The 27,991-nt window shown below is 49.1% G+C and overlaps 1 protein-coding gene across 3 annotated transcripts; it reads left to right on the top strand.

The window, feature by feature from the left end:
* Position 1: 1 nt before the first annotated feature.
* On the top strand, positions 2-27,991 carry POLA2 (DNA polymerase alpha 2, accessory subunit). Of its 3 annotated transcripts, none has more exons than XM_025878834.2 (20): positions 2-166; positions 738-1,060; positions 1,377-1,771; positions 5,368-5,492; positions 5,997-6,076; positions 6,460-6,517; positions 10,488-10,594; positions 13,212-13,405; positions 13,998-14,086; positions 15,355-15,510; positions 16,121-16,183; positions 16,900-16,942; positions 20,535-20,659; positions 21,157-21,195; positions 21,872-21,945; positions 24,871-24,979; positions 25,220-25,326; positions 26,365-26,424; positions 26,672-26,798; positions 27,511-27,991. In XM_025878834.2, the coding sequence occupies exons 3-20, from the start codon at positions 1,693-1,695 to the stop codon at positions 27,661-27,663; spliced, it is 1,788 nt and encodes a 595-aa protein (XP_025734619.1). In that variant the 5' UTR covers positions 2-166; positions 738-1,060; positions 1,377-1,692; the 3' UTR covers positions 27,664-27,991. The 3 variants fall into 3 exon arrangements, with proteins under 3 accessions (XP_025734619.1, XP_025734618.1, XP_073739595.1); XM_025878833.2 differs by having other exon boundaries at positions 738-1,170; XM_073883494.1 differs by lacking the exons at positions 2-166; positions 738-1,060 and having other exon boundaries at positions 1,283-1,771.

Here is a 27,991-nt window from a genome sequence, read left to right as displayed (position 1 = left end):
ACCCAGCCCTTGAATAGGGAAACAGACTAAACTCTGCTCCACGCTGCCTGGCCGAGGCTAAGACAGGGTGCTCTGACTCTGCCTGGCCCCTGGCCCTCATCTCATTCCCTGAGGTGTCCCCTAGAAGTCTTTGACCTCTCCTGCAGTCTTGAGGATCACTACTTTGGTAAAACCCCATACTTTCCTTAGTCAGTCCCTACCTTCGGACATTCCAACAGTTTCCATTTTTATTTTTTATTTATTTATTTTTTAAGATTTTATTTATTTGAGGAGAGAATGAGAGACAGAGAGCACAAGAGGGAAGAGGGTCAGAGGGAGAAGCAGACTCCCTGCTGAGCAGGGAGCCCGATGCGGGACTCGATCCCGAGACTCCAGGATCATGACCTGAGCCGAAGGCAGTCGCTTAACCAACTGAGCCACCCAGGCGCCCAGTTTCCATTTTTAATATTGTAAATATGGCTACCACAAATATCTTCGTACATAAAACTTTGTCTGGATTTTGGCTGGTTTTCTTAGGATAAGAAATGCTGAGTCAAGAGCAAATGAACATCTTTAAGACTCCTCATATATACTGCCCAACTTTTCTAGAAAGATTTACCAGTATATCATCCCATTAGGGGAGCATGATGTCCAAGGTTATTGATCTAAGCTGAGCCAGAGATTGTGGCTCAAAGACTTAGGAGGTATTTCATGGGGAAGGCCACCTTTTCATTTTACTTCCACTCTCTTCCTCTTAGTGAACCGTCTTCACTCCCAAGTTTCCAGTCGTCCACTGGGAACTTCTACAGGGAAATCCCAAATGCACCCAAACCTAACCTGCCCTCGCTTATCTTAAAAGAGTGGTTTCGTTAGGGAATCTGGTTGGTTATCATCAACGGTTATCGGCTTGTCCCAGACCCACGTCGACCGGGTCAGAGAAGGGACGACGTGCGCTGCGCACAGGAGCTTTGGGAGGTTTGCGGGTGTATACGTAACAGCGCCTGCGCACCAACGCACAGGATGAAAGGGTGACGAACATTCGCCACCGGAGCTTCGCCAGCAGGCGGTGCCCGAAATACAGGTAACCGCGCCGGGCACAGAGACGCGATTCAGGTGATGCGAGCTCCGGACGTCGCGCACCAGAGCCCAGCTTTCGCGCCTTACGAGGCACAACTGCGCAGCCGCCAAAAGGTAGCCGGACCGCCAGGCGCGGACGGCGGGCGCGCGAGCGGGCGTAGTAGCGTTTCTGCGCACGCGCCCTTGGACGCGCGGGGGCGCGCGGCGTCTGGGAACAAGAAGGAAGCCGCGGGGAAGGGGTGGGGTTGAACCCGGCTCGCGCATGCGCGCGCCATGCAAACCATTTGGCGGGTTTTCCTGGTTGCTCTGTTCTGTTCCAGTCATTGAGATGATCCGCGGTAGTCTTGAGGAAGCCGGACGTTCTCCCCAGAAGAGCGAGATAACGAGATTTCCTCCTCTTCCTTCCGGCGTTTGGGGGCTCCTCCCACATCAAAAAGAAGTGTTTCTCCGTGACTGACGCCGGGGGCCTTCTGACCGCCGGAGGCCTTGGGCCATTTGGTCCTCTTCCGTCTCGGTCTCCGTGAGGGGGAAAGGATCCGCGGAACCTCGTCCTGCCCATCAGCCTCCACGCCGTGAATTCCTTGAACTCAGGTCCGAGCTCGGTGGGCCGGGCCCCCGGCCTCCCCCTGGGTCACCATGAGTGTGTCCGCCCAGCGCCTGCTGGAAGAGTTGCAGATCTTCGACGTAGATTGCGAGGAGGCTCTGACCGAGAAATGTGAGTCCCTCGCCCCCGCCCCGGACCCCAGCCGAGGTCCACGCTCCCGCTCCGTGTTCCCAGTCCCCTAGAACCCAAAAGGGAACGCTTCCAAGTTTCCCCTTCCCTAGAGCAGACCTCTTGGTGGTTGGGAGACGACGTTTTAAACCAAATTTCGAGATTTGGGTTGTAGGGACTTCGAAACGTTTGCAGTGTACTGCTTGGATCCCAACTCAAGAATGAGGATGCGAAGCCCGACTTTAAATCAACGCAGTTCCAGAAAGGTGGAATTGGGACGGGCCAGGTTCAAACTAGGCCCGGTGGCACGAGTTGAGAAATTCTTTAAGCCCCCACAACAGAACAAGAGATGTGGGGGTTTTGAAATGTAACTTTTTATCCCTGGCTCCTCCCTTTCCAGCCTACACTTTAAACTTGGGCTGATCCATCATTTCTCATCAAAACTGTTGGTGGTCTGTGCAGATATGAACCCTTGAGGTGGATTCCCAAAATTGAACTTTAGCTTGTCAGCTGTTTGCAGAGGGAGAAGCAGACAAGGAGACTGCTAGTCTGTGGGTCCCCGTCTCCTCTCCTCAAGTCCGGTGCTCCCTCTTACTGGTCAGGCTCTGGGGCAGGAGGTGTTTGAAGCAGTGTCTTGGGAGACACAGAGTTCTCAGTTTTAGAATCAGGATGAATGTGCAGCTGCCTTAACTGTTCATCAACATTTGGAACTTCTTTTTTAATGTCTAAAACCAGAATGCAAACATAATTCACTTACCATGAGATACCAAAATACTCCCAAGTTCTTCCACCCGGTGCATTTTTTTCCAAAATGGTAGTCCTTCCATCCCACAGAACTAGTTTGGCAGGGGTGTTGGACTTCTAGGCTTTTTTTTTTTTTTTTAAAGATTTTATTTATTTATTTGAGAGAGAGAGAATGAGAGATAGCACGAGAGGGAAGAGGGTCAGAGGGAGAAGCAGACTCCCCGCCGAGCAGGGAGCCCGACGCGGGACTCGATCCCAGGACTCCAGGATCATGACCTGAGCCGAAGGCAGTCGCTTAACCAACGGAGCCACCCAGGCGCCCTGGACTTCTAGGCTTTTAATTCATAATCACTAACCTGAGTGGGACTTTAACTTTGCCACCTTCTCCTTTAACGTCCTTCTGTCCCCCTCAAAGCTGATGAACTTCTTGTCTCACCAAGAAAGTAGAAACAATTAGAAAACTTCCACCATTACTTCCTCGTACCTACCTCTCCTGCCCTCCCATTACAATGAATAAATTCTCCCTATTCCTAGCAAAATCCAAACCCTCCACTTGAGTCCTAAATCCCATTCCTTCTCGAACCTTCTTAAGAACATCACTCCAGTAATTCTAGCCTCTTACATATTTTCTATTTTTCTCACTATAAGAGTTTTTCTCCTAATAGCATAGAAGTGTGGTTCTTGCTCCGCTTTTAAAATACTTTATTGGACCCAGTCCCCGGTTCCAGTTCTCTCCTCCCCAATTACAGCAAACCTCTTCAAAAGGGTTGTCTATATTTGTTGTCTTCAAATTTTTCCTCCTTCAGCCCATGTCAGTAAGCTTTTTCAGCCCCAGTGCTTCACTGAAATTGCTTCTCTCAAGGTCACCGGTGACCTTAAGCTAGCTAAACTCGTGGTGAATTTTCAGTCCTCATCCGGAATTAGCATTTGACACCACTTGTCATGTCTTCTTTGAAACGCGTTTTTCTCCTAGCTTCTCAGACACCACGCCTAATTGTTCTTATCTTACTTGTCACCACTTCTCAGGCTCATCCTGAGTCCCAGTACACACGCTTCCTTAGGGACTCTCACCTGGTCTCTCGGCTTTTCATCCCATGTGTTGCTGATGATTCCCAGGTGTATATTTTAGCCTGGACTACTTGCTAAACCACAAACTCATCTGTCCAACTGCTAGTTGGATTTGTAATTGGCACCTCAAACTCTGTATGTCTAACCAACTGAGCCACCCAGGCGCTCAAACTCTGTATGTCTAAAAACTAAGCTCCCGTATGTCCTCCCGCTCCTCAGTACTTCCTCCTGCTGTCTTCCCCACCCTTCTAGGTGCTTAGGCTGAAAACAGCATCATCCTTGACTCCTTTTTTTCTTCACCATCAGCAAATCCCACTGGCTTTACCCTCAGGATGCCTCCTATCTGAAGTCCAAGCACTTCTTCCCACCTCCACTGCCACCACCTAGATCCAAGCCACCATCATCTCTCACCTGCACTTTGCCGTGGTTCTCTTAATTGGTCCCCCTGATTCTGCCCATGCCCCCTTCGTGCTAAACTTAACACAGCATCCAGAGTGATCCTGTTCAGTGGAAGCTGGATCATGTTACTGTTCTGTCAGGTGCCCCCCTCTAGTTATTTTCTTTTCTTTTTTTTTTTAAGATTTTATTTATTTATTTATTTGACAGAGAGAGAGAGAGAGAGAGAGACAGCGAGAGAGAGAACACAAGCAGGGGGAGTGGGAGAGGGAGAAGCAGGCTTCTCACCGAGCAGGGAGCCCGACGCGGGGCTCAATCCCAGGACCCTGGGATCATGACCTGAGCCAAAGGCAGATGCTTAACGACTGAGCCACCCAGCTGCCCTCCTCTAGTGATTTTCTAAGTTGCTGAGAGTACTAACCAGGGTAATTATAGTGGCCAACAGTCTGCACTCCCTTTACCCTTGAACTCCTCTTCTGCCTCCTTCCTCACTGTGTTCTAGCCATAGTAGCTTTGCTGATCTTGTTTCTGCCTCAGGATCTTTGGTTGAAAGCTCTTTCCCTAAAAACTGCAGGGCGCCTGGGTGGCTCAGTTGGTTAAGCAACTGCCTTCGGCTCAGGTCATGATCCCAGGGTCCTGGGATCCAGCCCCGCACCGGGCTCCCTGCTCAGTGGGAAGCCTGCTTCTCCCTCTCCCACATCCCCTGCTTGTGTTCCCTCTCTCACTATGTCTCTCTCTGTCAAATACATAAGTAAATAATCTTTAAAAAAAAAAAAAGATTTTATTTATTTGAGAGGGAGAGAGAGAGCAGGGGGAGGGAGGGGCGCCTGGGTGGCTCAGTTGGTTAACCGTCTGCCTTAGCCTCGGGTCATGATCCGAGAGCCCTGGGTTGAGCCCACATTGGGCTACCTGCTCGGCAAGGAGTCTGCTTCTCCCTCTGACTCTCCCCCCTCTCATGCTCTCTCTCTCTCAAATAAAATCTTTAAAAAAAAAGAGCAGGGGGAGGGAGAAGTAGACTCCCTGCAGAGCAAGGACCCTGACCTGGGGCTCAGTCTCAAGATGCTGGGATCATGACCTGAGCTGAAGGCAGATGCTTACCGGACTGAGCCACCCAGGCGCCCCCAGCTTTATTTTTCGACACAGCACATTTAACCATCTAACGTACCACAGATTTTACTTCCTTGTTGTCTGTCTCCTATAGTAAGTTTCATGGAGACAAGGATTCTTCTCTGTGTTGTTCACTGCTATATTCTCATGCCTGGAACTGTGCCTGGGACTAGTGGGTGCTGAAAAAATATTGACTGAAGAAATCGAAGATTGTTTTCACCTTTCACTGGGAAAGCTGCAAGAAATGAACTGTGTTCTTACCTGTCCACTTTTCCTTCCTGCAGTGGTGGAGCTCTGCATTCTGTATGGACAGAACGAGGAGGGAATGGTAGCTGAGCTTATAGCCTTCTGCACCAGAACAGGGAAAGTTTGCCTCACCTCAGAGACCCTGAACTGTTTTGAGCATGAGGTAAGAACAAAATGTAAGGAAACTAATAATGAAATTCTCCATTTCTGCTCTTGAGGGGAGGCGTTGTGATGTATTGTGAGAAGAGTATGGGCTTTAGAAACAGATCTGGACTCTTGGTCCCAGTGTGCACTTGGGCAGGCTACATAATGTCTGTCCCTGAGCCTCCGTTTCCTCTTATGTTAGTGGTTCTAATAATCCATATTTTTTTTATGGTTATTGTAAGAATTAAATGAGAGTGGATCTAAATCACCTAAAACTGTGTATGTCGAGTGGTAGGGCTTCAACAAATCATTGGTGGGGGTGTTAGATATAAGTGGTTGCAGACAGCACAGGATAACTCTTCGTTTTTAGCCTGTCATGCATCATCTTAACTTAATTCTTACTTGGAGGAATTTTATATATTAGATTATATTTTGAATGCCTGTTATTACCTCATGGCTGTGGAAAACACCTCCTCTGTTACTTGACTATGGAATAATATCTTCATTATCTTTTATTCCTCAGTGTCTGAGCAAAAAATTGTCCAGAGTGCCCAGGGATGGTGGGCACGCGGGAGCTAGAGACATTGTTTCCATCCAAGAGCTGTATCCTTTCCTGCTGTGGGTCTTTATATAAAGCCAGGGGCTATATTTGGTAATTTGTGTAATTTAAAAACAAATAATAAGAGTACCTACTATTCAGGGGTGCCTGGGTGGCTCAGTCATTAAGTGTCTGCCTTCAGCTCAGGTCATGATCCCAGGGTCCTGGGATCGAGCCCTGCATTGGGCTCCCTGCTCAGCGGGAAGCCTGCTTCTCCCTCTCCGCCTGCTTGTGTTCCCTCTCTCATGTTCTCTCTCTCTGTCAAACAAATAAAATAAAATCTTAAAAAAAAACTTTAAAAAAAAGTACCTACTATTCAGGTTTCTTATTTAATCAACCCTTGCCTTAGATTTTGGGTAGAAGTCTTTTTCTTGAGCACTGTTTTTAGAATTGAAGTGGAGGAAGAAGAAGAGAGCCTCTTGAACTCTTACACCACACCCTCTAAGGTGAGTATATGTTTGGAGATTGCTTTCTATGAATAGCATTTTTTTTTTAATTCTAAAAACATTATTGCAACATTTGAAGTTCTGAGGGAGAGCAGTAGCACCCATATAGTTCCTACTATGTTTCCACTTACACATCTTCCTTTCCCATCACAGGCATAGCTGTGTTTATGTAATGGCAGTCCTTGTAACCATATACCTATCCTGCTTTTTTCAATTAGCATAAACATCATAAAAAGTTCATAAATATGGTTTCTCCATAATTACTCTTCATAAAAGTTGCAAAGTGTTGTATAGGTGGAGGTACTATAATGGAATGATCCAGTTCCAGTGTTGGATCCCAGCATGAGGGGTAGGATAGGGTAGTGGAATAGTATTGCCCTCAAAGCCTGAGTCAACAGACCTAGGTGACCTTAGGTGAGTTGTTTCATCCCTCTGAACTGCAGTTTCCTTATCTCTGAAGTCCCGATGCTACTGGTCATTTACTGAGCAGCGGCTATGGGCCAGGCACTGTACCCTGTACTAGCTGGGTGAGCAGTGGTGAAAGAAACAGGCATGGCTGGGCTCTGCCCTCAAGAAGCTCAAATTTGTAGAAATTCATAAACATGGAGTAAGCCTTAATTTTTCAAAGTCAAGTTACATTGTGAGAAAGAAGGTAAGTAGTTTAGGTGTGCCTGTGGAGAGCGGGAGAGCTAAAAACACGCACTGTGAAGTTGCTGACACAAGACAGGTGCACCTAATGTATTATGTGGACATACTGCAGTTTTTCTTGGCTTAAAATTGGAGACGTAAAATCAACGTTTGATTTTCCCCCTAGAGGTGCTCCTGTCCTAGAGCCCATATCTTACAAAAAAGTGCTTCCATTTTGGGGTTTGCTCAGGCCAGGGACCTTGGAGACCTCCCTGAGTCTTCCTTCTCTCTTATACTCCATATCCAACTCATCCACCAGTCCTGTCAGCCCTCCTTCTGGAATCCCAGCCCTCTCACCTTGTCCACTCACCACCAGGTCCCCAGCACCGTCATCTCCTGAATGAGCGGGACAGCTTCCTGTCCTGGCTTCTTTCTGCTTTGTCCACCTCTGAGCAATTCACATAGCAGCCACAGTGCGCCGTGCTCCTTTCAAATGCAAGTCAGGCCAGGTTTTTCTGCTCACAGCCCTCCACTTGCTCTCCCAGCTTCCCTGATAACATTCAGAAGGTGTGTGAGGGTCTGTCTGAGTTTGCCCTGCTCCCTTGTCCACTTCCCACTTCTCCTCTGCTGGTCTTGCTCTTCAGACACACCAGACATGCGTCCACCTCCGCTGTCCCCTGTCTGAGGGAACACACCTGCCTACGAGAGCAAACCCCTCGTCTTTCCCTCCTTTTCTTCTCTTGCTTTACTTCTCCCTGTGGAACTTACTACCATGAGACAGGTTATATATTTCCTTGTTTGCTTCAGTCTGCCTCCTTATGTTAGAACAGAAGCTCCTTGAGGGCAGAGACGTTGCTGTGTTCGCCGCTGTTTTCCCAGAGCCTGACAGATTAATCATTGTTGAAGGGCAGACCTTCTGAATAAGAACGGTTGCTTGGCTCCCTAAGCAGCATCAACCAGGATTGTGGAACCTAGTGGGGCTGCCTCATGTTGATCTGATTGACAACCTCACAGGTCCAGAATTTGTGATTTGTCTGTATATCCAGAGTCGATCATGTTCTTGGGGACTGACTTGTGGTAATCCAGCTCTCAGTAGACTGACGCATAGGTCAGATGCAAATTTACTTGATTTCCTATGGAAGTATATGCCCCTCCCATGACGGAAATACCATCCTGAGGACTCCCATTCCTGCCACGAAGGTATTTAGGAGGCCCAGTTATGAATCACAGTTGGTGACCAGGGAATCAGAGTTAAGTGAGTCAGACTAAAATGAGCAAACAAGATGAAATACATGTCTGAAGCTCAGAGGAGATGCCACATGGGTCTGGCCTGGAGAAATGTAAAATACTTAGAACAGTACCTATCACATGGAAGCCGCTGGATCATCGTTAGGCCATACATCAGTGGCCTCCCGACAAAGTAGTCATGGGGCCGAACGTTGGCCTTTCCCTCACAAACAGTGACACAGCGAGGTTGCCAGGCCCTTGTGGGGTGTCCGAGGCAGGTGTACCTGTGTCATAGAGCCGAGTGTTCTGGTGGCCTTGCCTGATCATTATTAAATATTTGCCTGGTACAGTTGACAGCTACTCCCTTGCCTCCACACTCGTCATAAATCCCCTGGTGATAATTTGGCTTTCCACGTGTCCTGCCTGACATGGAGGGGATGTGTTAGCCTGCTGATTTGAAGTTCCCATGCCTCTAATGTTATATTTCTAGTACATTAATAAACTGGCAACCTGACCTATAATTTGGGTTTCTGTGTGGTATGAGAATGTGCTTACCCCAGGATATGAGAATATCCTCAGTCACTGTATTTCTCACTGCAAATGAACAGGCATGCAGCATTAATAGCAAATCTCATGAGCATGGTGGGAGTGAGTGCATCCCTGAGAAGTGTAACGAGTTGGCCTGTTGACACCATCGGGTTGTGCTGTGAGGGCTGAGGACAAGGGCCATGAAACTGCCCTGTCTCCCAATGTGCCATCCTCTTGCCATGTCCTGGGAGATGGACTGTCTTTGTCTGGAAATACTCCCACACAACCTTGGCCCTAGAGTTCGACAGCCCCTGTGGATTACAAGAGTCGTTTGAGAAAATATACCAAAACCGTAAAATCTTATCCATCCTTTGGCCCAGTATTTATCCCTAGTCAGAATCTCTCCTAAGGAAATAATCCAAATTATGGGAGAAGCTGTCTGCGTAAAGATGGGCATCTCAGCGTAATTTATAATCACCCAAAATTACAAGCATCCCATACATCAAGCGGTAGAGAAGTAGTTATGTCAACTATTATGTATCAATTTATTCACAGCTACTGAAAAGGACAAAGGTTGTGAGGATGTGGGAAAACGTTCATAGTTAATATAGCGTGAAAAAAATCAGTATATGTAATATTCAGATAAAGGTTTACATTTAAACTAAGACTGTAAATATTAGAATTTATATATTTTTTGACTTGGAAAAATATGAAAATACCAGAAAGGAGTATTTAAAAATGGTTATTGTATAAGAGCAGTAGCATCAGGTTCTTTTTAAAACCTAGTTTCCGTCCCGGCTACCTGATGGTCTTTCTTGCATCTGTTCTCTTGTGTTTGTCCCCAGTTGTCACCAGCAGGCAACTGTGGTGGCGTAACTTCGGTGCGCCGCCAGGAGGAGCCCGAGGGCAGGGAATCCTCTGCAGACCGGCTGGCCTCCTGATTGCGGTCCTGGCAAAGATCTTATCTCTGCCAGAGTCAGCTATCCTAGACTCTGGGGAGCAATAGATCTCTGAGCTGTGGGTCTCATCCTCCATCCTGGGCATACCTTTGGATTCTTGCTGATGAGCAAAAGCCAGAGAACAGAAGTGACCATCAGTGAGGCATTTGCTAAATAGACTAAGAGTTCAACCATGTTATCTGCCTGGAGTCATTCCTTTCTCTAATTTTGAAAACGTGCAGGGGACTTTGCCAAAATGAGTAGTAATGTGGTCCCATCCCTTCTCAGGAAAATGTGTCTGCGCAGGTCAAAACTCCCCGCTGTTCTAAAGCAAAGGGGTGGGGAAAGAAAGTGACCACGTGAACAGTTTGATAGGACAGATTGCCTGCTTGGCAGTCATTTCTGGGAAATGTCACTACTTTTTCATAATTGCCTTCAAAATCGGGACAAGATACCAATGGATTGGTGATAGCTGCTCAAGATTTCTATATGGGATTGTGCTTGGAGACGGGGCCTTAAGAAGGGAACCAGCCCAGCCCTACATTGTGCCCTTCACTTGGGCACCGTGCTTTTCTTCCTAAGGGGCTCTACCCTCAGGTAGCAACTTGGGTCTACAGTGACTGGGATCTTGTTTTCTGTTTTGTTCCTAGGGTTCTCAGAAGCGAGCTATCACCACCCCAGAAACCCCCCTAACAAAAAGGACTGTGTCTACTTGGAGCCCCCATCAACTCCTCTCGCCATCAAGTTTCTCTCCAAGGTACAGATCAGAATGAATCCAGCTGCCGGACAGCTGGCCTGCCCTCCCCTTTCTGTGGTTGTCAGGGGGCTGACCCTCCAGAGTGACAGACTCAATACTGGTGGGTGTGTACCTCTGTGGTGCCTGACTTGAGAGCCTATTGCTCTCTGCCCTCCCTGCCTTCTCTTCCTGTGTGGAAAATTACCGTGTCTTCCAGTAGTTAAGGAAACTCACTTTCCACCCACTTTTCTGGGGCTCATTTCCTAGATCAGGAGCAGATATCTTCTCGGGAAAACAACTTGTCTGTTCAGAAGTCTACGAGTCTCAGGAGTCTTGCCAATAGAGACAAATAGGTTTCCACCTGCCTCTGTTAGTTTTGGTGTTGTTGGGTTTCTTCTTCTCCTTTTTCTTCTTTTTCTTCTCTTCATCTGTTGTTTTTTTTTTTTTTTTTTTTTTTTTTTTAGGATTTTACTTACATATTTGTCAGAGAGAGAGAGCACAAGCAGGGGGAGTGGCAGGCAGAGGGAGAAGCAGACTCCCCGCTGAGCAGGGAGCCTGACGCGGGGCTCGATCCCAGGACCCTGGGATCATGACCTGAGCCGAAGGCAGACGCTTAACAGCTGAGCCACCCAGGCGTCCCCAGTATGTATTTTTTAAAAAGAATAGCACGTATCTGTGTTCATCCTGTTGTATAACCTGCTTATTGTTCCTCTCTCAGGTTACAACTAGTTTCTCAGAGTTTGCGTGTCGCTGTGAATCTACACAGACTTAATTGGCATTTTTATCCCTGCTGCCACCTCTGCACGTAAATCCACAAAGATCACATGTGATTTTTTTGAAATCCATAAATGACATGTCTCCTGTTAGAGAATTCCGTTGGCAAAGGCCCTGCCGAGTAGAAGAAAGTCTTGGTGCTGCCAGGTCAGGATGAGGCTGAGGACCCGTCACATTAACCATTTAGGGAAATAGGAACTGCCTGTACTGTGGATCCCTTGTAGACAGAGGAGAGCTTAAGATTGTCCAGCTCTGTCGCTTGAGAAAGGAGGTGACAGCAGTCACTCCAGGTGAGCGACCACAGGACTGGGAAGGACAGTTTCTCTAGTGTAGTCCACTGCTGCTTTCGGGAGTTCTCAAACTGGTTTGGGAGGCAAGCTTTCCAGACGTACAAAGGCATCTTTGAAACTTGATAGGTAGAGACGGTTCTCATCAGCTGAGCCAGCACTATGACAGCAGCTACACTCTCTAAATAAGCAGTCCCCCGAAGCATCACTGCACTAAAGGGCCAGCCGTAACCGCTGTCCCACAGAGCTATGGGGGGAGGAGCTCAGAGAAGCCGGCGGTACGCTGCCTCGGCATTTTTTAATGCACGCTAATAAAGCTGACATCAGAAACTGGTTTTGTAATTTATGAAAGTAACTTCTAAATTATTCAGGTAGAGGCAGCGCGGAGATCGAGATCGTTAATTGAGCTCATTTTCCATAGCCTCTGTGGGAAGAAGTTGCAGTATTACCCACATAAAACTGGTTCCTGCAAAGCTTCGGTGCCTAAAGCGCAGACTGTTTGAAAGCGACCTCTCTGCAAGCTGTGTTCCCATCCAGAGGATTAGAGGCCCACACTGCCTTCCGAGGAGCTCGGCGATGTTCATGCTCTTGTTTACCAGGCAGCATGTGGAAATACGAGAACTTGTCAGTTGAGCCTCGGAGAATAGGAATGTTTGTTCACCAGCTGACTGAATTCATTACATCTCCACCTCCACACATACAGGGGAGAGCTGATGAATTCCTTTTAACTTCATTTTATTGTGGTATCTACCTTGAACTATGTTGTGAGGTACTATAGAGGCACGGCAGTTTTGGGCTTATCCACAGCCAGGCTCTAGTGGTATTCTAATAAATGCTAAAAAAGAAAAATCATAAGAGGGACACCTGATTGGCTCAGTCGATTAAGCATCTGCCGTTGCCTCAGGTCATGATCTCAGGGACCTAGGATCGAGCCCCGCATCAGGCTCCCTGCTCAGTGGAGAGTCTGCCTCTGCCCCTGCCCTTCCCCCGCTTGCGCGCTCTCTCTCTCTCTCTCTCTCTCTCTGTCTCACAAATAAATAAAAAATCTTTTAAAAAATTATAAGAAAGAAAAGAAAGTGGTACTTTAAACTCACTTCTTAATCAATCCAGAGTTTGGTTGGGTTTTGCTTTGTTTAGTTGTAAGCTAGGAGAAAACCTTTTTAAAATATGTCTGTGTCTGGGGCGCCTGGGTGGCTCAGTTGGTTAAGTGACTGCCTTCGGCTCAGGTCATGATCCTGGAGTCCCAGGATCGAGTCCCGCATCAGGCTCCCTGCTTGGCGGGGAGTCTGCTTCTCCCTCTGACCTTCCCCCCCATCATGTACTCTCTCTCTCTCATTCTCTCTCTCAAATAAATAAATAAAATTAAAAAAAAATATATGTCTTTGTCTCTAAACTTACCCTCATTCCTGAAATTCCTTAAAGGTCCGGGTATGTCCAACCCCATTAAGCTGATTAGATATAAAATGTGAGGCCAGCTTGACGTTTCTCCAGTCCCCATCTCCAAGGTAACCTCATTTGATTCGTCTCTCTCTTTAGATAGGAACACAGTAATGTGCATCTGTTTTGCTTCCAATCAGTGCTACTCCCTCTCAGAAATACAACTCGAGAAATAACCGAGGAGAAGTGGTTACCTCCTTCGGCTCAACACAAGGAGTGTCTTGGTCTGGAAGAGGAGGAGCCGGTAACATCAGCCTAAAGGTTTTGGGGGGTCCAGAGTCACTCACCGGGAGCTACAAGTCAATGTTTCAGAAGCTTCCAGATATTCGAGACGGTAATTGTTTTTCTCTTTGCGATTCTGGAAAATATAAAACCACCTAGAAGGGTGTGGAGTAGGTAACAAAGCTTCAGCTAGGCTGGTAGAACAAGTTCCGAGGTAGCCTTTGAATATAGAAGTTGGTAGATGTCCTCTGGGTACCCCTAGCAGTGGAGGGACATGAGGTGACACTCTTCAGCAATTCTCCCATGTCACTTCGCTTCCCTAAAGAAAAAGCACATAACCATTTCCCAGTGACAGCCGTTTGAACTGTGTAGAGGAAGCCAGTGAAAGTCAGATATTTGTGGTTTCTTCCTTATAAGAATGGAAGACTCTCCACGTTGCACTTGACTCCCCCACAATGATGGCCAGAATGAAAGGAAGGCTGGGTTGTGGACATCCGTGCTGACTCCTGGGGATTGTGCCACATGATCTGTGGCCAAATTTCAGCCACCAAGTATTGGGAGATTGGCTGAGGCTTTAGAAAGAGGTCCTGGGCACCCTCCTCCTTCTGTAAAATGACTGACTTCAATATTTTACGATGCGCTGTATCTTCTCTTGACAAGTGAAATGTCCTAAACACAGTACTTTTTCCCCTCTGGGCTTTCAGTTCTGACCTGTAAGATAGAGGAACTTGGCAGTGAACTCAAGGAACATTACAAGATTGAGGCTTTTACTCCTGTTCTGGTCCCAGCTCAAGTAAGAATTGTTCTAATAGTCCTTCCTAATTAATACTGTATTTTTAAACTGATGGTAAAAAGGCATCCTTGCTTCCTTTTTTACTTCTTGTCTACATTCTAGTTAGAACATCTGTCTTGGTCGGATTTGATAACATGGATCCTTCTGAAGAAAGACTGAGAAGTGCTCTCTGGTTTTGTGACCAGAGATGGTCATTTTCTTTGCACTTGGATTAGGGTCTTGCACATAAGCAAAGACTGAGGCCTTTTCCTTTTTAGTGGTGAGGCAGGTAGCCCCCTGGAGATTTCCCACGAATAGAAGTGTTCAGTGATCAGGATATGAGGACAACAGCAAGGACAAGATTTCCAGGAATGGTGACCCGTAGTCTCTCCCCTAGTTGGTCTCTGTCCTTATGGGTCAACTGTTGCCAGTAGTATCTTTAATTGTAGTTTAATCTGGCATATGTTCAAGTGCTTTCTCTCTGAAACATTTTTTAATCTAAGGGGAAATGTGTTCTAGAAGATTCCTTAAGGCACCTCTGTCATTGTTTGCATTCAGAGAAGATTGACCAGTTGGGGAAGAATGCAAAACCATGTCATATAAGGAAGTTTGGGAGGAATTGGGAGGAAGTAGTAGAGGGGAGGCAGGGATGCACGGTCTTGTGGGGAAAGATTAGACTTCCTCAGACTGCCCCCTGTAATGGGAACAGGACAGAGGAAGCCACAGGGAGAGAAATTTCAGCTCAATTTAAAGAAGAACTTCCTGTTAAGAGACAATATGGTGTGTGGTTAAGAATCTGGCTCTGGAGCCAAACTTCAAACCCAGGCTCGACCCACTCTTTGACCTTAACTAAATTACGTAACCTGTCACTGATTTTTCTCTTTTGTAAAGTGGGTCCAATAATAGTATCCACTTCACCGTCATTGTGAGGATTAAACAAGTTAATCCACGTAAGCCTTTAGAACAATGCCTGGTATTCAGTAAGCTCGATAGATGTGAGCTATTAATGGTTGAAGCTATGCAGAGATGCAGTGGGCTGCCTTGGGGTACAGGGACCAAGTTTGCCTTCACTAGAGATGCCCAAGCTTAGATGACCACTTAGAGGGGCTCAAGCATTGGGTGGGTGGGCAGACCAGATGCCCTGAGAGTCACTGATGATACTTATTAATATGATGCCCCTGCCAAAAAAATCTTTCCTGCTTGGGATTTGCTTTGCTGTTCATTCTGTTGACCCCAGATTTTGAGCTCCTGTCCCCAAGACTGTCATTCGTATGTTACACCTTCGGTAGGAGCCTGTTACTCTGCTGGGCCAGATTGGCTGTGACACCAACGGGAAGCTGAACAGCAAGTCAGTGATTCTTGAAGGAGACCGGGAACATTCCTCGGGGGCTCAGATTCCAGTGAATTTATCTGAGCTCAAAGAATATTCTCTGTTTCCCGGACAGGTGAGACGGGTTGCATGCGTGCTGTTTGCTCTATAGCGTGTGTGGTGGGCGGCGGTAGGATGAGCATTTCGTCGCTGGCTGCCTCCTACTTTCACGAGGTGTGGTGGGAGCACCGGCTCTAGAGCAGACAGCGGTGTGGGGGTTCCAGCTTTCCCTGAATGCTCTGACCTCAGCTCTGGGACCTGCTGCCCGGTTCAGCCTCCAGCTCCACCCCAGCAGGGTGTGTCACTCTGGCCAGGTCCCTTATCGTCTCGAAGTCAGCGTGTCTTCATCTCTAAAATGGGAATAATAATTCTTATGTCATAGGATTGTTACAAAAAATTAGGTCATCCGTATAGAGCAGTTATTATTACTAACACAACCCCCTTAATTTGTTTTCTAGAAAATACCGCCAAGTTTGTAATTATAAAATGAGATAGATGGACTTAGTACTTAATAGATTTTTTTTTTTTTAAGTAAAGTACCCCCGACGTGGGGCTCAAACTCATGACCCCAAGATCAAGAATTGCATGTCCTCCCCACTGACCTGGCCAGGCGTCCCAGTACTTCTTTTTAACTATATTTATTGCCGATCCCTTGTTCATCTCCCGTTCTGCTTCTTGTCCTTCAGGTTGTAGTTATGGAAGGACTCAACACAACTGGTAGAAGATTTATTGCCACCAAAGTCTACGAGGTACGATGGCAGTTGCCCCATCTTCCCTCCTGCTTTGCTGCAGACACAGTATGTGCCGTTCTGTCTGTCTGGAAACTCAGGAGAACCTATTTATTTGCTTCTCAATTCTCTACAGAATGGGAAGCTGCCTCTGGGCCCCCTTGCAAACCATTTCTGTAAAGGGCCGAACAGTAAATATTTGAGGCTTTACAGGCCATACGGTCTCTGTCACAATGACTCGGCCATTGTGGCTCAGAAGTGCCGTAGACAGCCTGCAAACCAATGAGTGTGGCTGGATTCGTGAAAGCAGGCAGAGTAGCCGGGTCAGGCCTACAGGCCCGAGTTTACCTACCTCTGCTCTAGGCAATAGGCCTCCACAGATTTGTGAGTAACGTGAGCAAAAGTAGCAGATTCCCTGCTCTCAGGTCCTTGCCTAGGATACTGGTACCTCAGGCACCTGTGTTCTCCCACCTTTTGCTGGGTGTTACGAGTTTAGCCATGACCTCCCATTACCAGGGTTTCTTTGCTGCTCTTGTGCCATATAGGTACCATCAGTTCTGTGAGCTTTTAGCTCCAGGGAGCAAGACGGAGGCTGCTTTCTTCCTTTTGCCTCTCAGCCCTCCCCCACCACCCTCCCTCCCCACTTGCCGAAGCTGTGGTTCCCCACTCTCATTCAGGGCCCGTCCCCACCTTTGTTTTAACCAAGAACTCAGTTCAGTTTTTCTCCTGTTTTTAAGGGCGTGCCACTTCCATTTTATCAGCCCACCAAAGAGGATGGAGGTAAGTTTGGGTTCAAGCATTGTTTTGCTCACAGTGAGGATGGTGGATGAGGGTCGTCCAGGTTCCTCAGGCCGCAAGAAAGCTGCCAAAGCCACCTGGGAGCTCCCCAGTGGAGGCAAGGGAGGACAGCGGATGGGTGGCTTCACAGGACCTTGGTGGTAGGCCAGGGTCTGAGCCCACTGAGAGTGACCACCTGGGTTCTGGCTACACGAGGCATGCCATCTGTATCTGGAAGTTACTTTATAAAAGGCAAAATAGGGGCGCCTGGGTGGCTCAGTCGTTAAGCGTCTGCCTTCAGCTCAGGTTATGATCCCAGGGTCCTGGGATCGAACCCCACATCGGGCTCCCTGTTCAGCGGGAAGCCTGCTTCTCCCTCTCCTACTCCCGCTGCTTCTGTTCCCTCTCTTGCTGTGTCTCTCTCTGTCAAGTAAATAAATAAAATCTTTTAAAAAAAATTAATAAATAAAAGGCAAAATAGGAATAGTTTCTTTCAATGCACTGTGGTGTCCTGGATGGGGATCCTAGAAGAGAAAAGGGACATGAGTGGAAAAGCTAGTGAACCCCAAATAGTTAGGAGTTAACAATAATAAGCCAGCAGTAATTCCTTTGTTTTGTTTTTTGAAGATTGATTGATTGATTTTAGATAGAGAGCGTGCACACGGGGTCGGGTCGGGGCAGGAGGCACGCCCTAACAGCTTGATCTCACGACCCTGGGATCATGACCTGAGCTGAAGTCAAGAGTCAGACGCTTAACCGACCGAACCACCCAGGTGCCCCTGGATTCATTTTGACAGATGCACCCTAGTCAGGCAGGGTGCCGGCATTCGGAGACGCTGGGGGAAGGGTATATATACAAGAACTTGGTATTATCTTTGCAACTTTCCGACGTTTCTAAAGTTATTCCAAAATAAAAAGTTTATTAAAAAGTTAGACAAATTTCTGGGGCGCGTGGGTGGCTCAGTCGGTTAAGCGTCTGCCTCATCTTGAGTCATGATCTTAGGGTCCCCGTTCAGCGAGAGTCTGCTTCTCCCCCTCCCTCTGGCACTGCCCCTCCCCACTGCGTTCACGCCCTCGCTCTGTCAAATAAAATCTTTCTTTAAAAAGTTAGACAAGGGCCCCTGGGTGGCTCGGTCGTTAAGCGTCTGCCTTCGGCTCAGGTCATGGTCCCAGGGTTCTGGGGTCGAGTCCCACATCGGGCTCCCGGCTCCCTGGAGAGCTGCTTCTCCCTCTCCTGCTCCCCCTGCTTGTGTTTCCCTCTCTCGCTGTGTCTCTCCCTGTCAAATAAATAAATAAAATCTTTAAAAAAAGAAAAAAAACAAATTTCTAAGGAACCTAGAGTTATCTGGTAACTAACCTAGGTGGGAAAGGACAAAAAGAAATTTTAACAGACTGCTTCAAAATAATTCAAAGCATTTTTGAAAGCAAAGCAGAAGACTGTTGAGGACTCGCAGTGAGATGGCCAACTCTAGGGTATTGTCAGCACCCCATGCACAGTAACAGTGTGTGATGAGGTCCTTCTTGGCAGAGACCTAGAATCAGGAATGAAATTTAGGAGTTTATGACATTGCACATTGCATTAGAAGGTCCGTGTTGCTGGCAACAAGAGGAGCATGGTGGTATTAGATCCGCTTCAGGTGGTGGGATGAAATTGACGCGGCTGAGATGCCCAGAGCCTGAGCTGTGTGCCAGGGAAGCCTGCAGAAGCAGTGGAATAAGTTATTAACATTTTTGACCTAGGTACTGAGCTGGAGACTAAGGGAGACACAGAATGAGAAGTGGGCCTTCCTCTCCTGGCACTTGCTTTCCTCCAGGGTTTACATCTCCTGTAGGCTCCTCAGAACCAGATTTAACTTTGTCCCCTGCCCTAGCACTGCATGAAACAGACTCTTCTCCCTGAACTCTTGATCTTGCTTCATGGTGTTACTGCTCTGGTGGACAAGTAATGGCCTCATCCCTGGGACGGGGGCGTAGGTTATTTTATATGGCAGCAGGAACTTCGCAGCTGTCCTTCAGTTAAGAATCCTGACATGAGGGATTATCCTGGATTGTCCAGGTGGGCCCAGTGTAATCACAGGGGTCTTTATAAGGGGGAGGGCAGAAGGATCCGCATCAAAGATAGAAATGGTAGGCTGCTGGCTGGGAAGATGGAGGAGGGGTCATGAGCCAAGAAATGCAGGTGGCTTCTAAAAGCTGGAAAAGTCAAGGAAACCTCTCTCCTTGAGCCTCCAGAAGGAATGCAGCCCTGCCAAAACCTTGATTTTAGGACTTCTGAATTCCAGAACCATAATCATAAATACGTGTTTGTTTTCAGTCACTAAGGTTGAGATAATTTTTCATAGTAGCCATAGAAAACTAATACAACTACATGATAAGTCAGAGATCTTTGGGTTTTGTTGGCGTAAGCTACAGAAACAGGTTCAGACTAACTTAAGAAAAAGAGAATTTGTTAGGGGAAATCCAGCTAGCTCACAGCAAGGATAGGGAGCTAGAAATGCAGACTCAGAAGCAGATAAGGACCTCACAACTCTAGGTGTCCAGCTAGCAGGAATTCCCCAACTATCTCATCCAGTTACCTCTGGCTGGAATACATCAGCTCCACCCTTTTTTCTGTTCTTAAATGATTCACCTCGAGATTCCATTACCAGGGAGGAGAGTGTGGACGGCTCAAACTGGTCACACGCCTGCCCCTTAGCTAGGGGACGACAGTGCACCTGATTTATAACCCCCCAGACTGCCTTATGGAGGAGAGGGCTGGCTCTCCCAAAGGAAAGCCAATTCTTTGAGAAAAAAGGCAGTGCAGACAGTTGGCCAAACATCACACCTCCCTACCCCTCACACAGGAATCCCAGGCCAAGCCTCACACCCAGCCCATCTTTGTGGACTCCTCACCAGACCACATTCTCCAGTCACACTGGAACACAGATGTTCCCTCAAACCACACACTCTCCAGGACCCTGTCTTGCCCTTGCTCCTGGGAAATTCTACTTACAAGCATAAGCAAAGTGAAATAAACCAGTCACAGAAAGATAAATAGATTCCACTTATGTGAGATACTTAGAGTAACCAGAATCCTAGAGACAGACAATAGAATGGTGGTGGCCAGGGCCTGGGGGAGGGGGAGCTCATGTTTAATGGGGACGAGTTTCGGTTTGACAGGAGGAAAAGAGTTCTGGGAATGGATGGCGGTGATGATTGCACAGCATTCTGTATTTATTTAATGCCACTGAAATGTATGCTTAAAAATGGTTACGATGGTAAATTTTGTGTTTGTGTTTCATCACAATAAAAATAACTAGGGGAAAGGCATGAGCAAATCTCACCTTGATCAGGTCTTTCCTGATTGCTGCATTCTCCCATTGCTCAGTGTGCTGCTAGCAAACAGCCTGTCACTCCCTAGTTATTCGCATACTTCCCTGTCTCTAGCAGCTGATGGAGTATTCTTTGAGGATGGGGATGAGATCTTGGATTCCCAGCGTTGTACACTTAGGGAGACTCTTAATTAATTGAATCCTGTGGCATTTTTCCCTAATTGCCCTTTCTCCCACCATCCCATTATCTTTTAATCAACACTTTGTGATCCTTTCTGTCTTAGATTTTGAGCAACACGTGGTCCTGGTGGCCTGTGGGCCATACACCACATCCGACAGCATCACCTACGACCCTCTGCTCGATCTGATTGCCACCATCAACCGTGATCAGCCTGATGTCTGCATCCTGGTAGGAAGCCCTCCTGGGGCAGCTTCACTGGGGGAGGCACCAATGGGAAAACTGGGGAGGGGACCTTAGAAAAAGATCCAGGAGCGCCTGGGGGGCTCAGTCAGTTAAGTGTCTGACTCGGTTTCAGCTCAGGTCACAATTTCACGGTCATGGGATCAAGTCCCGAGTCAGGCTCCACACTGAGCATGGAGTCTGCTTCAGGTTCTCTCTCCCTCGCTCTCTGCTCCTCTCTTTCTCTTTCTCTCCCTCTCTCTCTCAAATAAAGTTTTTTTAAAAAAGCTCAGTGTTGTAGGAGGCAGTACACCTGGTTAGGGGGCCTTGGCGGCCTCCCTCCATCCAGGGTCACAGCCTTTGCCTGTGATATTGGCTGGGTACTCCCACCCCGTCTGCCACCCGGAGGGACAGATGAGCCCTGGGCAGAGAACCGCCAGGAGAGGGTGTGTGAAGGCACTCACGGACCCGAGTGGTTCTGATACCTTTGTTTCTCTTATTTGCAGTTTGGACCTTTCCTGGACGCTAAGCACGAACAGGTGGAGGTAAGTGACGGGGGCCAGGAAGGAAAAGTGCCCGATACCTGCATCAAGTTGAGCCCTCGCTCCTGTTTCCATATTTTGGACTTTATGCTGCATTTGTAACAAACCTAAATTAATCCCTGTGGCTAATCAGAAAAACACTGTAGCAGGGTATTTTTGTAAGTATTTGAAGGCTTCATGTCATCAGAATACAAGGCCATTTGGAAGCTGGGGGAGGGAAGTGCACATCCGTGAATCTGGTGTCCCCCATGAGGCTCGGTGCTAAGGCACGAGCCCCCTCACACAGGCGCGGGTGTCTGTGGCTCCGGGACCCATGTCTTACTGTCCTTTAATGCAGAAAACACAAAAGGCCCTTCTCAGGACATCTCTGTGGTCGAGAGTCAGTGCCTCCCACCCTTTATCTCAGGATATTGTGCCTTCCATAGAAAGGATTGCAGAATGCTCTTGCTTTTAGTCTTTCAGCTTACATTCTAGAGGATGAATTCCTCCGCCATCCCCTTTCCTGTCCCCAAACAGAGTCTGCTCCTTGAGGACAGAGACCACGAACAGGTGTCTTTCATCGTACTCTGTCCTCCCGCTCCTCGCCCAACAGGTGGCCCCCGGGGTCGTTCAGCACGCTAGGCCAGTGAATAAAGGCCAGCGTCTGCTCTCTGAATCGGTCTCCTTCCTTCTCTTGCAGAACTGCCTGCTCACAAGTCCGTTTGAAGATATTTTCAAGCAGTGTCTGCGGACAATTATTGAAGGAACGCGCAGGTCAGAATTCAGACTGTTGGACAGAACCTTGCGCTAGCCGGTCTCTCCGGGGCAGGAAGGAATGGCAGCTCGTGTCCCTTGATCCTTGTGAACTCCAGAGATCAGATCCTCCTCTTGACTCCCAAGTGCACTGACGCCGGGTTAAGAGGCGTCTCTGAAATACAGAGACAAACACGCTTGACAGGAAAAGGCTGCGAAGACTTTCGCTCTTCCCTTGCTTGCCTTTACTTCCTTCCTTTTCTCATTCCCTTTTGTATAAACTCCTATTCCCTGGGAATCTTCCCAGCTGATTCTGAGAAGTGTTTGATGAGTTCCCCAGTGAAATCCCTGGGGGCCCCAAACATCTCGATGCTTGAGTGATTGTTTTGGGGTGAGCCCAAGTTCTTCCCCAGAGTCAGAGCTGCCCCACGTTTCACGGGACACTGCAGACGGACGGCCGAGCAGGCCGTGGTAGAAACTTGGGGGTGCAGAGAGGAGATCTTGGATCCTTGCCATAGACCAAGGGGCAGGAACTGTGAGGAGAGATGTGCAATTCTAATTTGAGAGAAAAGGCACTATTCCAGGAAGAGTCTCGAACTACAAGTAGGAAGTTATTCAGGAAGCTAACATCCTCACTTCCTGCCCCTCTTCCTCCAGGGCCGGGGTTTGAAAGGAATTGGTATAGGTGATGGATCTTCTCCTCTAGGGATTTGCTTGCCTGCGGCTGAGCTCATAGAAAATAAACATTCCTGAGGCTAAGCTTTTCAAAACAAGTCTATAACAAAGGTGGTTCTTAAAATCTTCCGCCCATTTGCTGTGAGAACTGATCCCAGAGTCGATTAGTCGTAATACTACCTTTTTGTATCAGCAGCAGGGCCGGTCTGGCAGGCCTCGGGGACTGGGGAGAAGCACCCCCTAACTTACCTGGGAGTCAGGGGACTCAGCCTGCGCCTGGGTCTGCCCCTTCCCCACTCCCCCCACCCAAATGAAGTTAATCCAAGTGCCTCTTGCCTCCCACGCTGTCGTTTGTCGTGACGCAGGCCAGACCTGGGGAGCACCTAGTGCTCCTCAGAGATACTCCTCCCCACCCCAAGTGCCAGGAGCAGGGCTGGTGTCCCTGTTGGGTTGGGCCCCCTGGGGATGGCAGGGACCTCAAAGCCATGCCCCAGCAGGCGGGGTGCTCTCAGTGCGACATTGGGTTCTGTTTTTGGTTCCTCGCCCCATGTGGTGGTGACAGCAGTGGGACAAACAAAGAACAAACTGGGCATTGTTACTGTGCCCAGCGCTGCCAGGCACTTTCTTCTGCAGCCAGTGTGCGCCTCAGGGCAGGAGGAGCTGCCCTGCCCTCCCCAAAACAGTATATAAGCGGTCAGTGCTGGGGGGGAGGGGTTATTTTTATTCCTGAGAGATCAGACGTGCAGAGCACAAAGCTGATTTATCAGTAAAAGCCAGAACTCGAGGAAGTGCCCTGTCCACAGAGCAGCAGAGCCGCAGAGGGAGCGGCTGTGGGGACCCTCCCACCGTGATGCACGAGGTTGTGCAATGCTCAGCATAGTTGGAATTTTCTTTCAGATCCCTCCCCCTACAGCCACTTCATAGCCATGAGCAGGAGGGCTGTTTCCTCCTTAACCATTGCCCTTCCAGCACCTTCGCTGAAACAGCGGCTCCACCCCTTTAACCGTGGCCAGCGGCACCTCCACCCTTTGTGTCCATCACAGACTGAGCCTGTGGGGTCTGGAGCACAGCTAATCCCGGGTGGGTCAGCCTTGGCTTTGGGTACCGATCATGTACTTCTCGGTGTCACAGGGACTGTAACTAATGTGCAAAGTGGTCTCAAGATCCTGGTTTTCTGTTGCACAAGTCTCAGTTCACACTCTGAGCAGGTATGACAGAGAAGTGACAGATGTGACAACAGTCACCAGTACCTTTATCCCATGGGAAAGGCAGCTTCGGAGCTGTCCCTGCGTCTGGGAAGACCATAGTTTTCAAGCAAGAGAGGGAGCTGACAGCGAGCGCTGGTGGGGGGTTTTAAACATACCCTCAAAGGGACACTGCGCCTGTGTGGTTTGTAATAGGCCCCTCTGCCGAGCACAGCTGAGGGAACCAAGGAAACGGGATTATTTTTTTCCTTTCCTCTTGTGTGTGGCTGAGGATAAACAGTTGGGTCCTTGAGTTAAAGGTTTTTCTTCGCTTACATGTACCGTGGAGATTCCCCTTCTGCCTCCATCAAAGGAAATCTGTTTTTCCTGTTGCTGTTAAAATAGTCCTGTCACTCTTGCAAGACAGTCTGCTGAGGAAAACTTGGGGCATCGCTTCCCTATGCGAGAGGGAAGGGCCTCAGAGAGAGGCCAGGTGCACTCTTCCCCATCCCTCGGAAGGTTTGTCTGTCTGTTGTTCTAAGTTGGACCCAGTGTTCCGGTAGGAGGCTGAGGTTTGACCCTCTACGCGAGAAGGCAGCGTGAGGGTGCGGTCATGGCTGGTCTCTCCCTGGGCAAGAGCCCCCCGTCAGGGAGACCAATGCCTGTACGCCCCATCTGTGTGCATAGTGTGAAGTCAGAACTTTGGTTTCGTATCTGCACGTCTCTGGTTCTTTGGTCAGAACCTTGTCTTTCTAGATTTTTCTATTTCCCAATTTCTGCTCCCCCTTTCCTACCAAACAGTCCCGTCCTCTCCCTGGTGGAACACCCCGTGGAGCCAGGCGGGACAAAGCACATCCCGGGTGACCTGAGCCCCATGGAGGTAGATGTGTGGAAGTGAGAACAAGGGGTCTTCTGCTCTCAGTGTCCCATGGGAAACAGCACCTCTCCTCATAGAATGCAGTTCGGAAACTCCTCCCTGGATGGAGGCTCTTGTCTCAAGCCCTGACATTTTCAGTCTGTCGTCCAGCTGTTCTAACTCGACTGCGCTCATTTTTCTCCCTCTTCTGATGGTTTTTGGATGAAGTAGCTCTGGCTCCCACCTCGTCTTTGTCCCATCCGTGAGGGACGTGCACCGCGAGCCCGTGTACCCACAGCCACCTTTCAGCTACTCCGATCTGCCTCGAGATGACAGAAAGGTACCACATCCCCGCTCTGGCCCCTGAGTGGAGGGTGGAGAAGCCTTCTGGGTGCATGGATAGGGCCTGAATCTTAAGCATCTTTCTTTAACAGACAGATGTATTTATGATTTACTGTCCATTGGTTTGGCCCCCCCTTTGGTGGTCTTTTCCCCCCTGGGGGAACCCCCCCCCCCTTTCTTGGGAAAAAAGGTTCTAGCTTTGGTGCACAAATGACTGTCTCACCCCTTCTTGTTTTAGCGAGTGCAGTTCGTGTCTGAGCCCTGCAGCCTCTCCGTAAATGGAGTGATCTTTGGCCTGACGTCCACAGATCTGCTGTTCCACATGGGAGCCGAGGAGATCAGTAGGTGGGAAGCAGTTCTGGTCCAGCAAGCAGGACGCTGGCTCTCTGGACCCTGGGCCTTTCTTCCACCAAGAAAATCAAGGGGCTGCTTGGCAGAGCCTTGACTGGGAAGTCCTTAGAGCAGCCCTTTGTGCCAGACCCTTTGGCCATTCGAGTTTCTCTGTTCCCAACCGGAGCAACGGGATGCATCTGTTTCTGCTAGCGCTTGTCTGTACAGCGTTGGAGACCCTGAAGAACCATGGCCGTGTGTCTTTGCGCTTTGTTTCTAATCCTAGAAGTTCATCTCCTTTTCTTCACCTCCCACACCCGCGATCTAAACAGGAGTGGGTGTCCCTGCTCCTAGAGGATGAACTGCCGAGCTACTCAGCAGGGCGTCGGTCTGCAGAGAGTCAGACCTAGCCTGCCTGCTGCTGCAGGTCCGGCAGTTCCCCCATCGCCAGGAGGAGTGTGAAGCAATGCGCGTGTTAGGCGAGATGGGTGTGTGCTTGTTGGCTGAGGTCTGAGGGGCAAGGGTCACCCTGACAACACACTCACTGCATGCTGCTGCACTCCTTGCACATTCTCTTTTTTTTTTTTTTAAGATTTTATTTATTTGACAGAGAGATAGCAGAAGTAGGCAGAGTGGCAGGCAGAGGGAGAGGGAGAAGCAGGCTCACCGATGAGCAGGGAGCCTGACGTGGGGCCCGATCCCAGGACCCTGGGATCATGACCTGAGCCAAAGGCAGCCGCCCAACCAACAGAGCCACCCAGGTGCCCACTCCTTGCACATTCTTGCACACTGCAGTTTTAGCCAACAGCCTGCTGTGGTCTTGATCACCTGGGATGCCCGCTCTTTCCCATCGCAACCCGGTGGCCTGCTCCCCTTCTCAGGTGGGAACAGACCGAGCTCTTTGTCGGGGGGTCTTTCGACTTCCCCAGAGGTACCCTCTCATCACTGTGTGTGCTCGCCGGTTTATCGAATCCTCAGGTTCTCCCCAAAGAGACAACAGAAGCTGAGAAACAAGGCTCTGCATTCCATTTCTTGCTTCTCTTGCTTTCCCAGTGCTTCCGGAACTTCAGACAGACTCAGTCGAATCCTCAAGCACATCCTGACCCAGAGGAGGTGAGCTCACTCGTGGGAATATCTGACCAGGACGAGTGTTCTTTGGGGTCTGGTGCTCTGACAGGTTTGATTGCGAGCACCTTCCTTGGGGCACTACCAGGGAACTACCCCCTGTGATGACGAGCCTGCCTTCTGTCCCCCAAACACAGGGAGGAACAGGAGAGACAGTCTGTGAAAGCTCGGAGGCCATGTGGGAAGAGGGGACCCCGGCTCAGTCACTGCTTACTGTTTCTCTCCGTCTCTCTAGCTACTACCCGCTCTACCCTCCCCAGGAAGACATGGCCATTGACTATGAGAATTTCTACACCTATGCGCAGCTACCTGTCACCCCGGATGTCTTCATTATCCCATCAGAGCTGAAATACTTTGTGAAGGTAGGTTTGAAGTCTGCTTTTTCCCAGAAGTGCCAGGACCCATCTGACTTTCCCTTCTAGACCACTGATCCTCATTCCTCATGTGGGGACAGTGGCCTCATTTCTTTGGGAGAGGTGGTAAAGGACTAGAAAACGAATATTAGTAAAACATTTAAGTAAAAGCCATCCCCCTGCTCCCCTGGGAGTCCCAGGGGCGGGTAGGAAGGCCCTCAAACAGTGGTTGTCACGTAGGGGCCATGTCAGGGTGACCTGGGAACATTTCGCACATGCACTTGCCTGCCCCCCTCCACCAAATTCAGATGTGATCTCCATGGGGGCTCAGCCTTGAGAACTTGGAAGAAGCTCTTGGTCATTCTCATCTCTGCCACCCGAGGCCCTGCCCACCTGGGGTGGGTCCCTCACGGGGGATCCACCCAACCCATAGCCCTCTTGCCAAATCAGAGCCAGTTCAATCTCAAAAGGTAAAACTGTGTTCCTGTGTTGGAAAACAATAACCAGGTCAGGTTTGTCTCCCAAGTTGGGGAACTGATTGTTACCCTCCCTCATTCCGCTTCAGAGGCTCAAAAGGAATTCAGGGTTTTCCGATAATAAGTTAACAGATTAGACTTGAGATGTGTTCAGTTGCCTTCCTTTCCATTTTATCAACCCCTCTCTGGGGTCTGACTCTTAGATGATTCCAGCTTTCTCACATCGGCCCCTTTCCTCTCCCCAGGATGTCCTCGGCTGTGTCTGTGTGAATCCCGGGCGCCTCACCAAAGGGCAGGTGGGGGGCACCTTTGGCCGACTCTTCCTCAGGAGGCAGCAGGCCGCGGGCGGGGAGGGGAGGCGGAGTCCGTGCACTGCCGTCCAGGTGGTCCGGATCTGAGGCCTGGGTGCTTTATCGTCCCCCGTCATGCGGCGCTCACGGACGTCTGAGAGCCCGGGAGTGGCCCTCTGACAGGAGCCCAGCCGTTGAGAGGTAGAGGGGAGGCTGCGGGGCGCGGGCCCAGCGGGCGAGGCCTCATGCAGCTGGACCCTGACCCTGAGTCGATCTGCTCTGGAAGAAAGCTGTTGTCGTGGACACGCGAAGAGTCCAGGGCGAACTGGCTGTGGATGCAGCATGCTCGGAAAAGGCAAGAAGACTTTGTGATTTTTCTACATGAATCAGACACAGGAACAACTTTTGGAGAAATAAAAGTAAATTCTGAGGGTGA

The sequence above is a fragment of the Callorhinus ursinus genome, unplaced genomic scaffold (assembly GCF_003265705.2).
Source record: "Callorhinus ursinus isolate GAN/ISIS: 27379988/994484 unplaced genomic scaffold, GSC_fseal_2.0 scaffold51, whole genome shotgun sequence".
Taxonomy (NCBI): domain Eukaryota; kingdom Metazoa; phylum Chordata; class Mammalia; order Carnivora; family Otariidae; genus Callorhinus; species Callorhinus ursinus.
Note: the sequence above shows the minus strand (reverse complement) of the source record. Positions and strands in the feature narration are given on the sequence as shown.

Excerpts from the sequence above, each read along its gene's own strand:
- POLA2 (XM_025878834.2), top strand. The coding sequence starts at position 1,693 with ATGAGTGTGTCCGCCCAGCGCCTGCTGGAAGAGTTGCAGATCTTCGAC. Across the intron at positions 6,518-10,487 it reads CTTACACCACACCCTCTAAG|GGTTCTCAGAAGCGAGCTAT; the intron begins GTGAGTATATGT and ends TTTTGTTCCTAG. Across the intron at positions 16,943-20,534 it reads GCCCACCAAAGAGGATGGAG|ATTTTGAGCAACACGTGGTC; the intron begins GTAAGTTTGGGT and ends TTTCTGTCTTAG.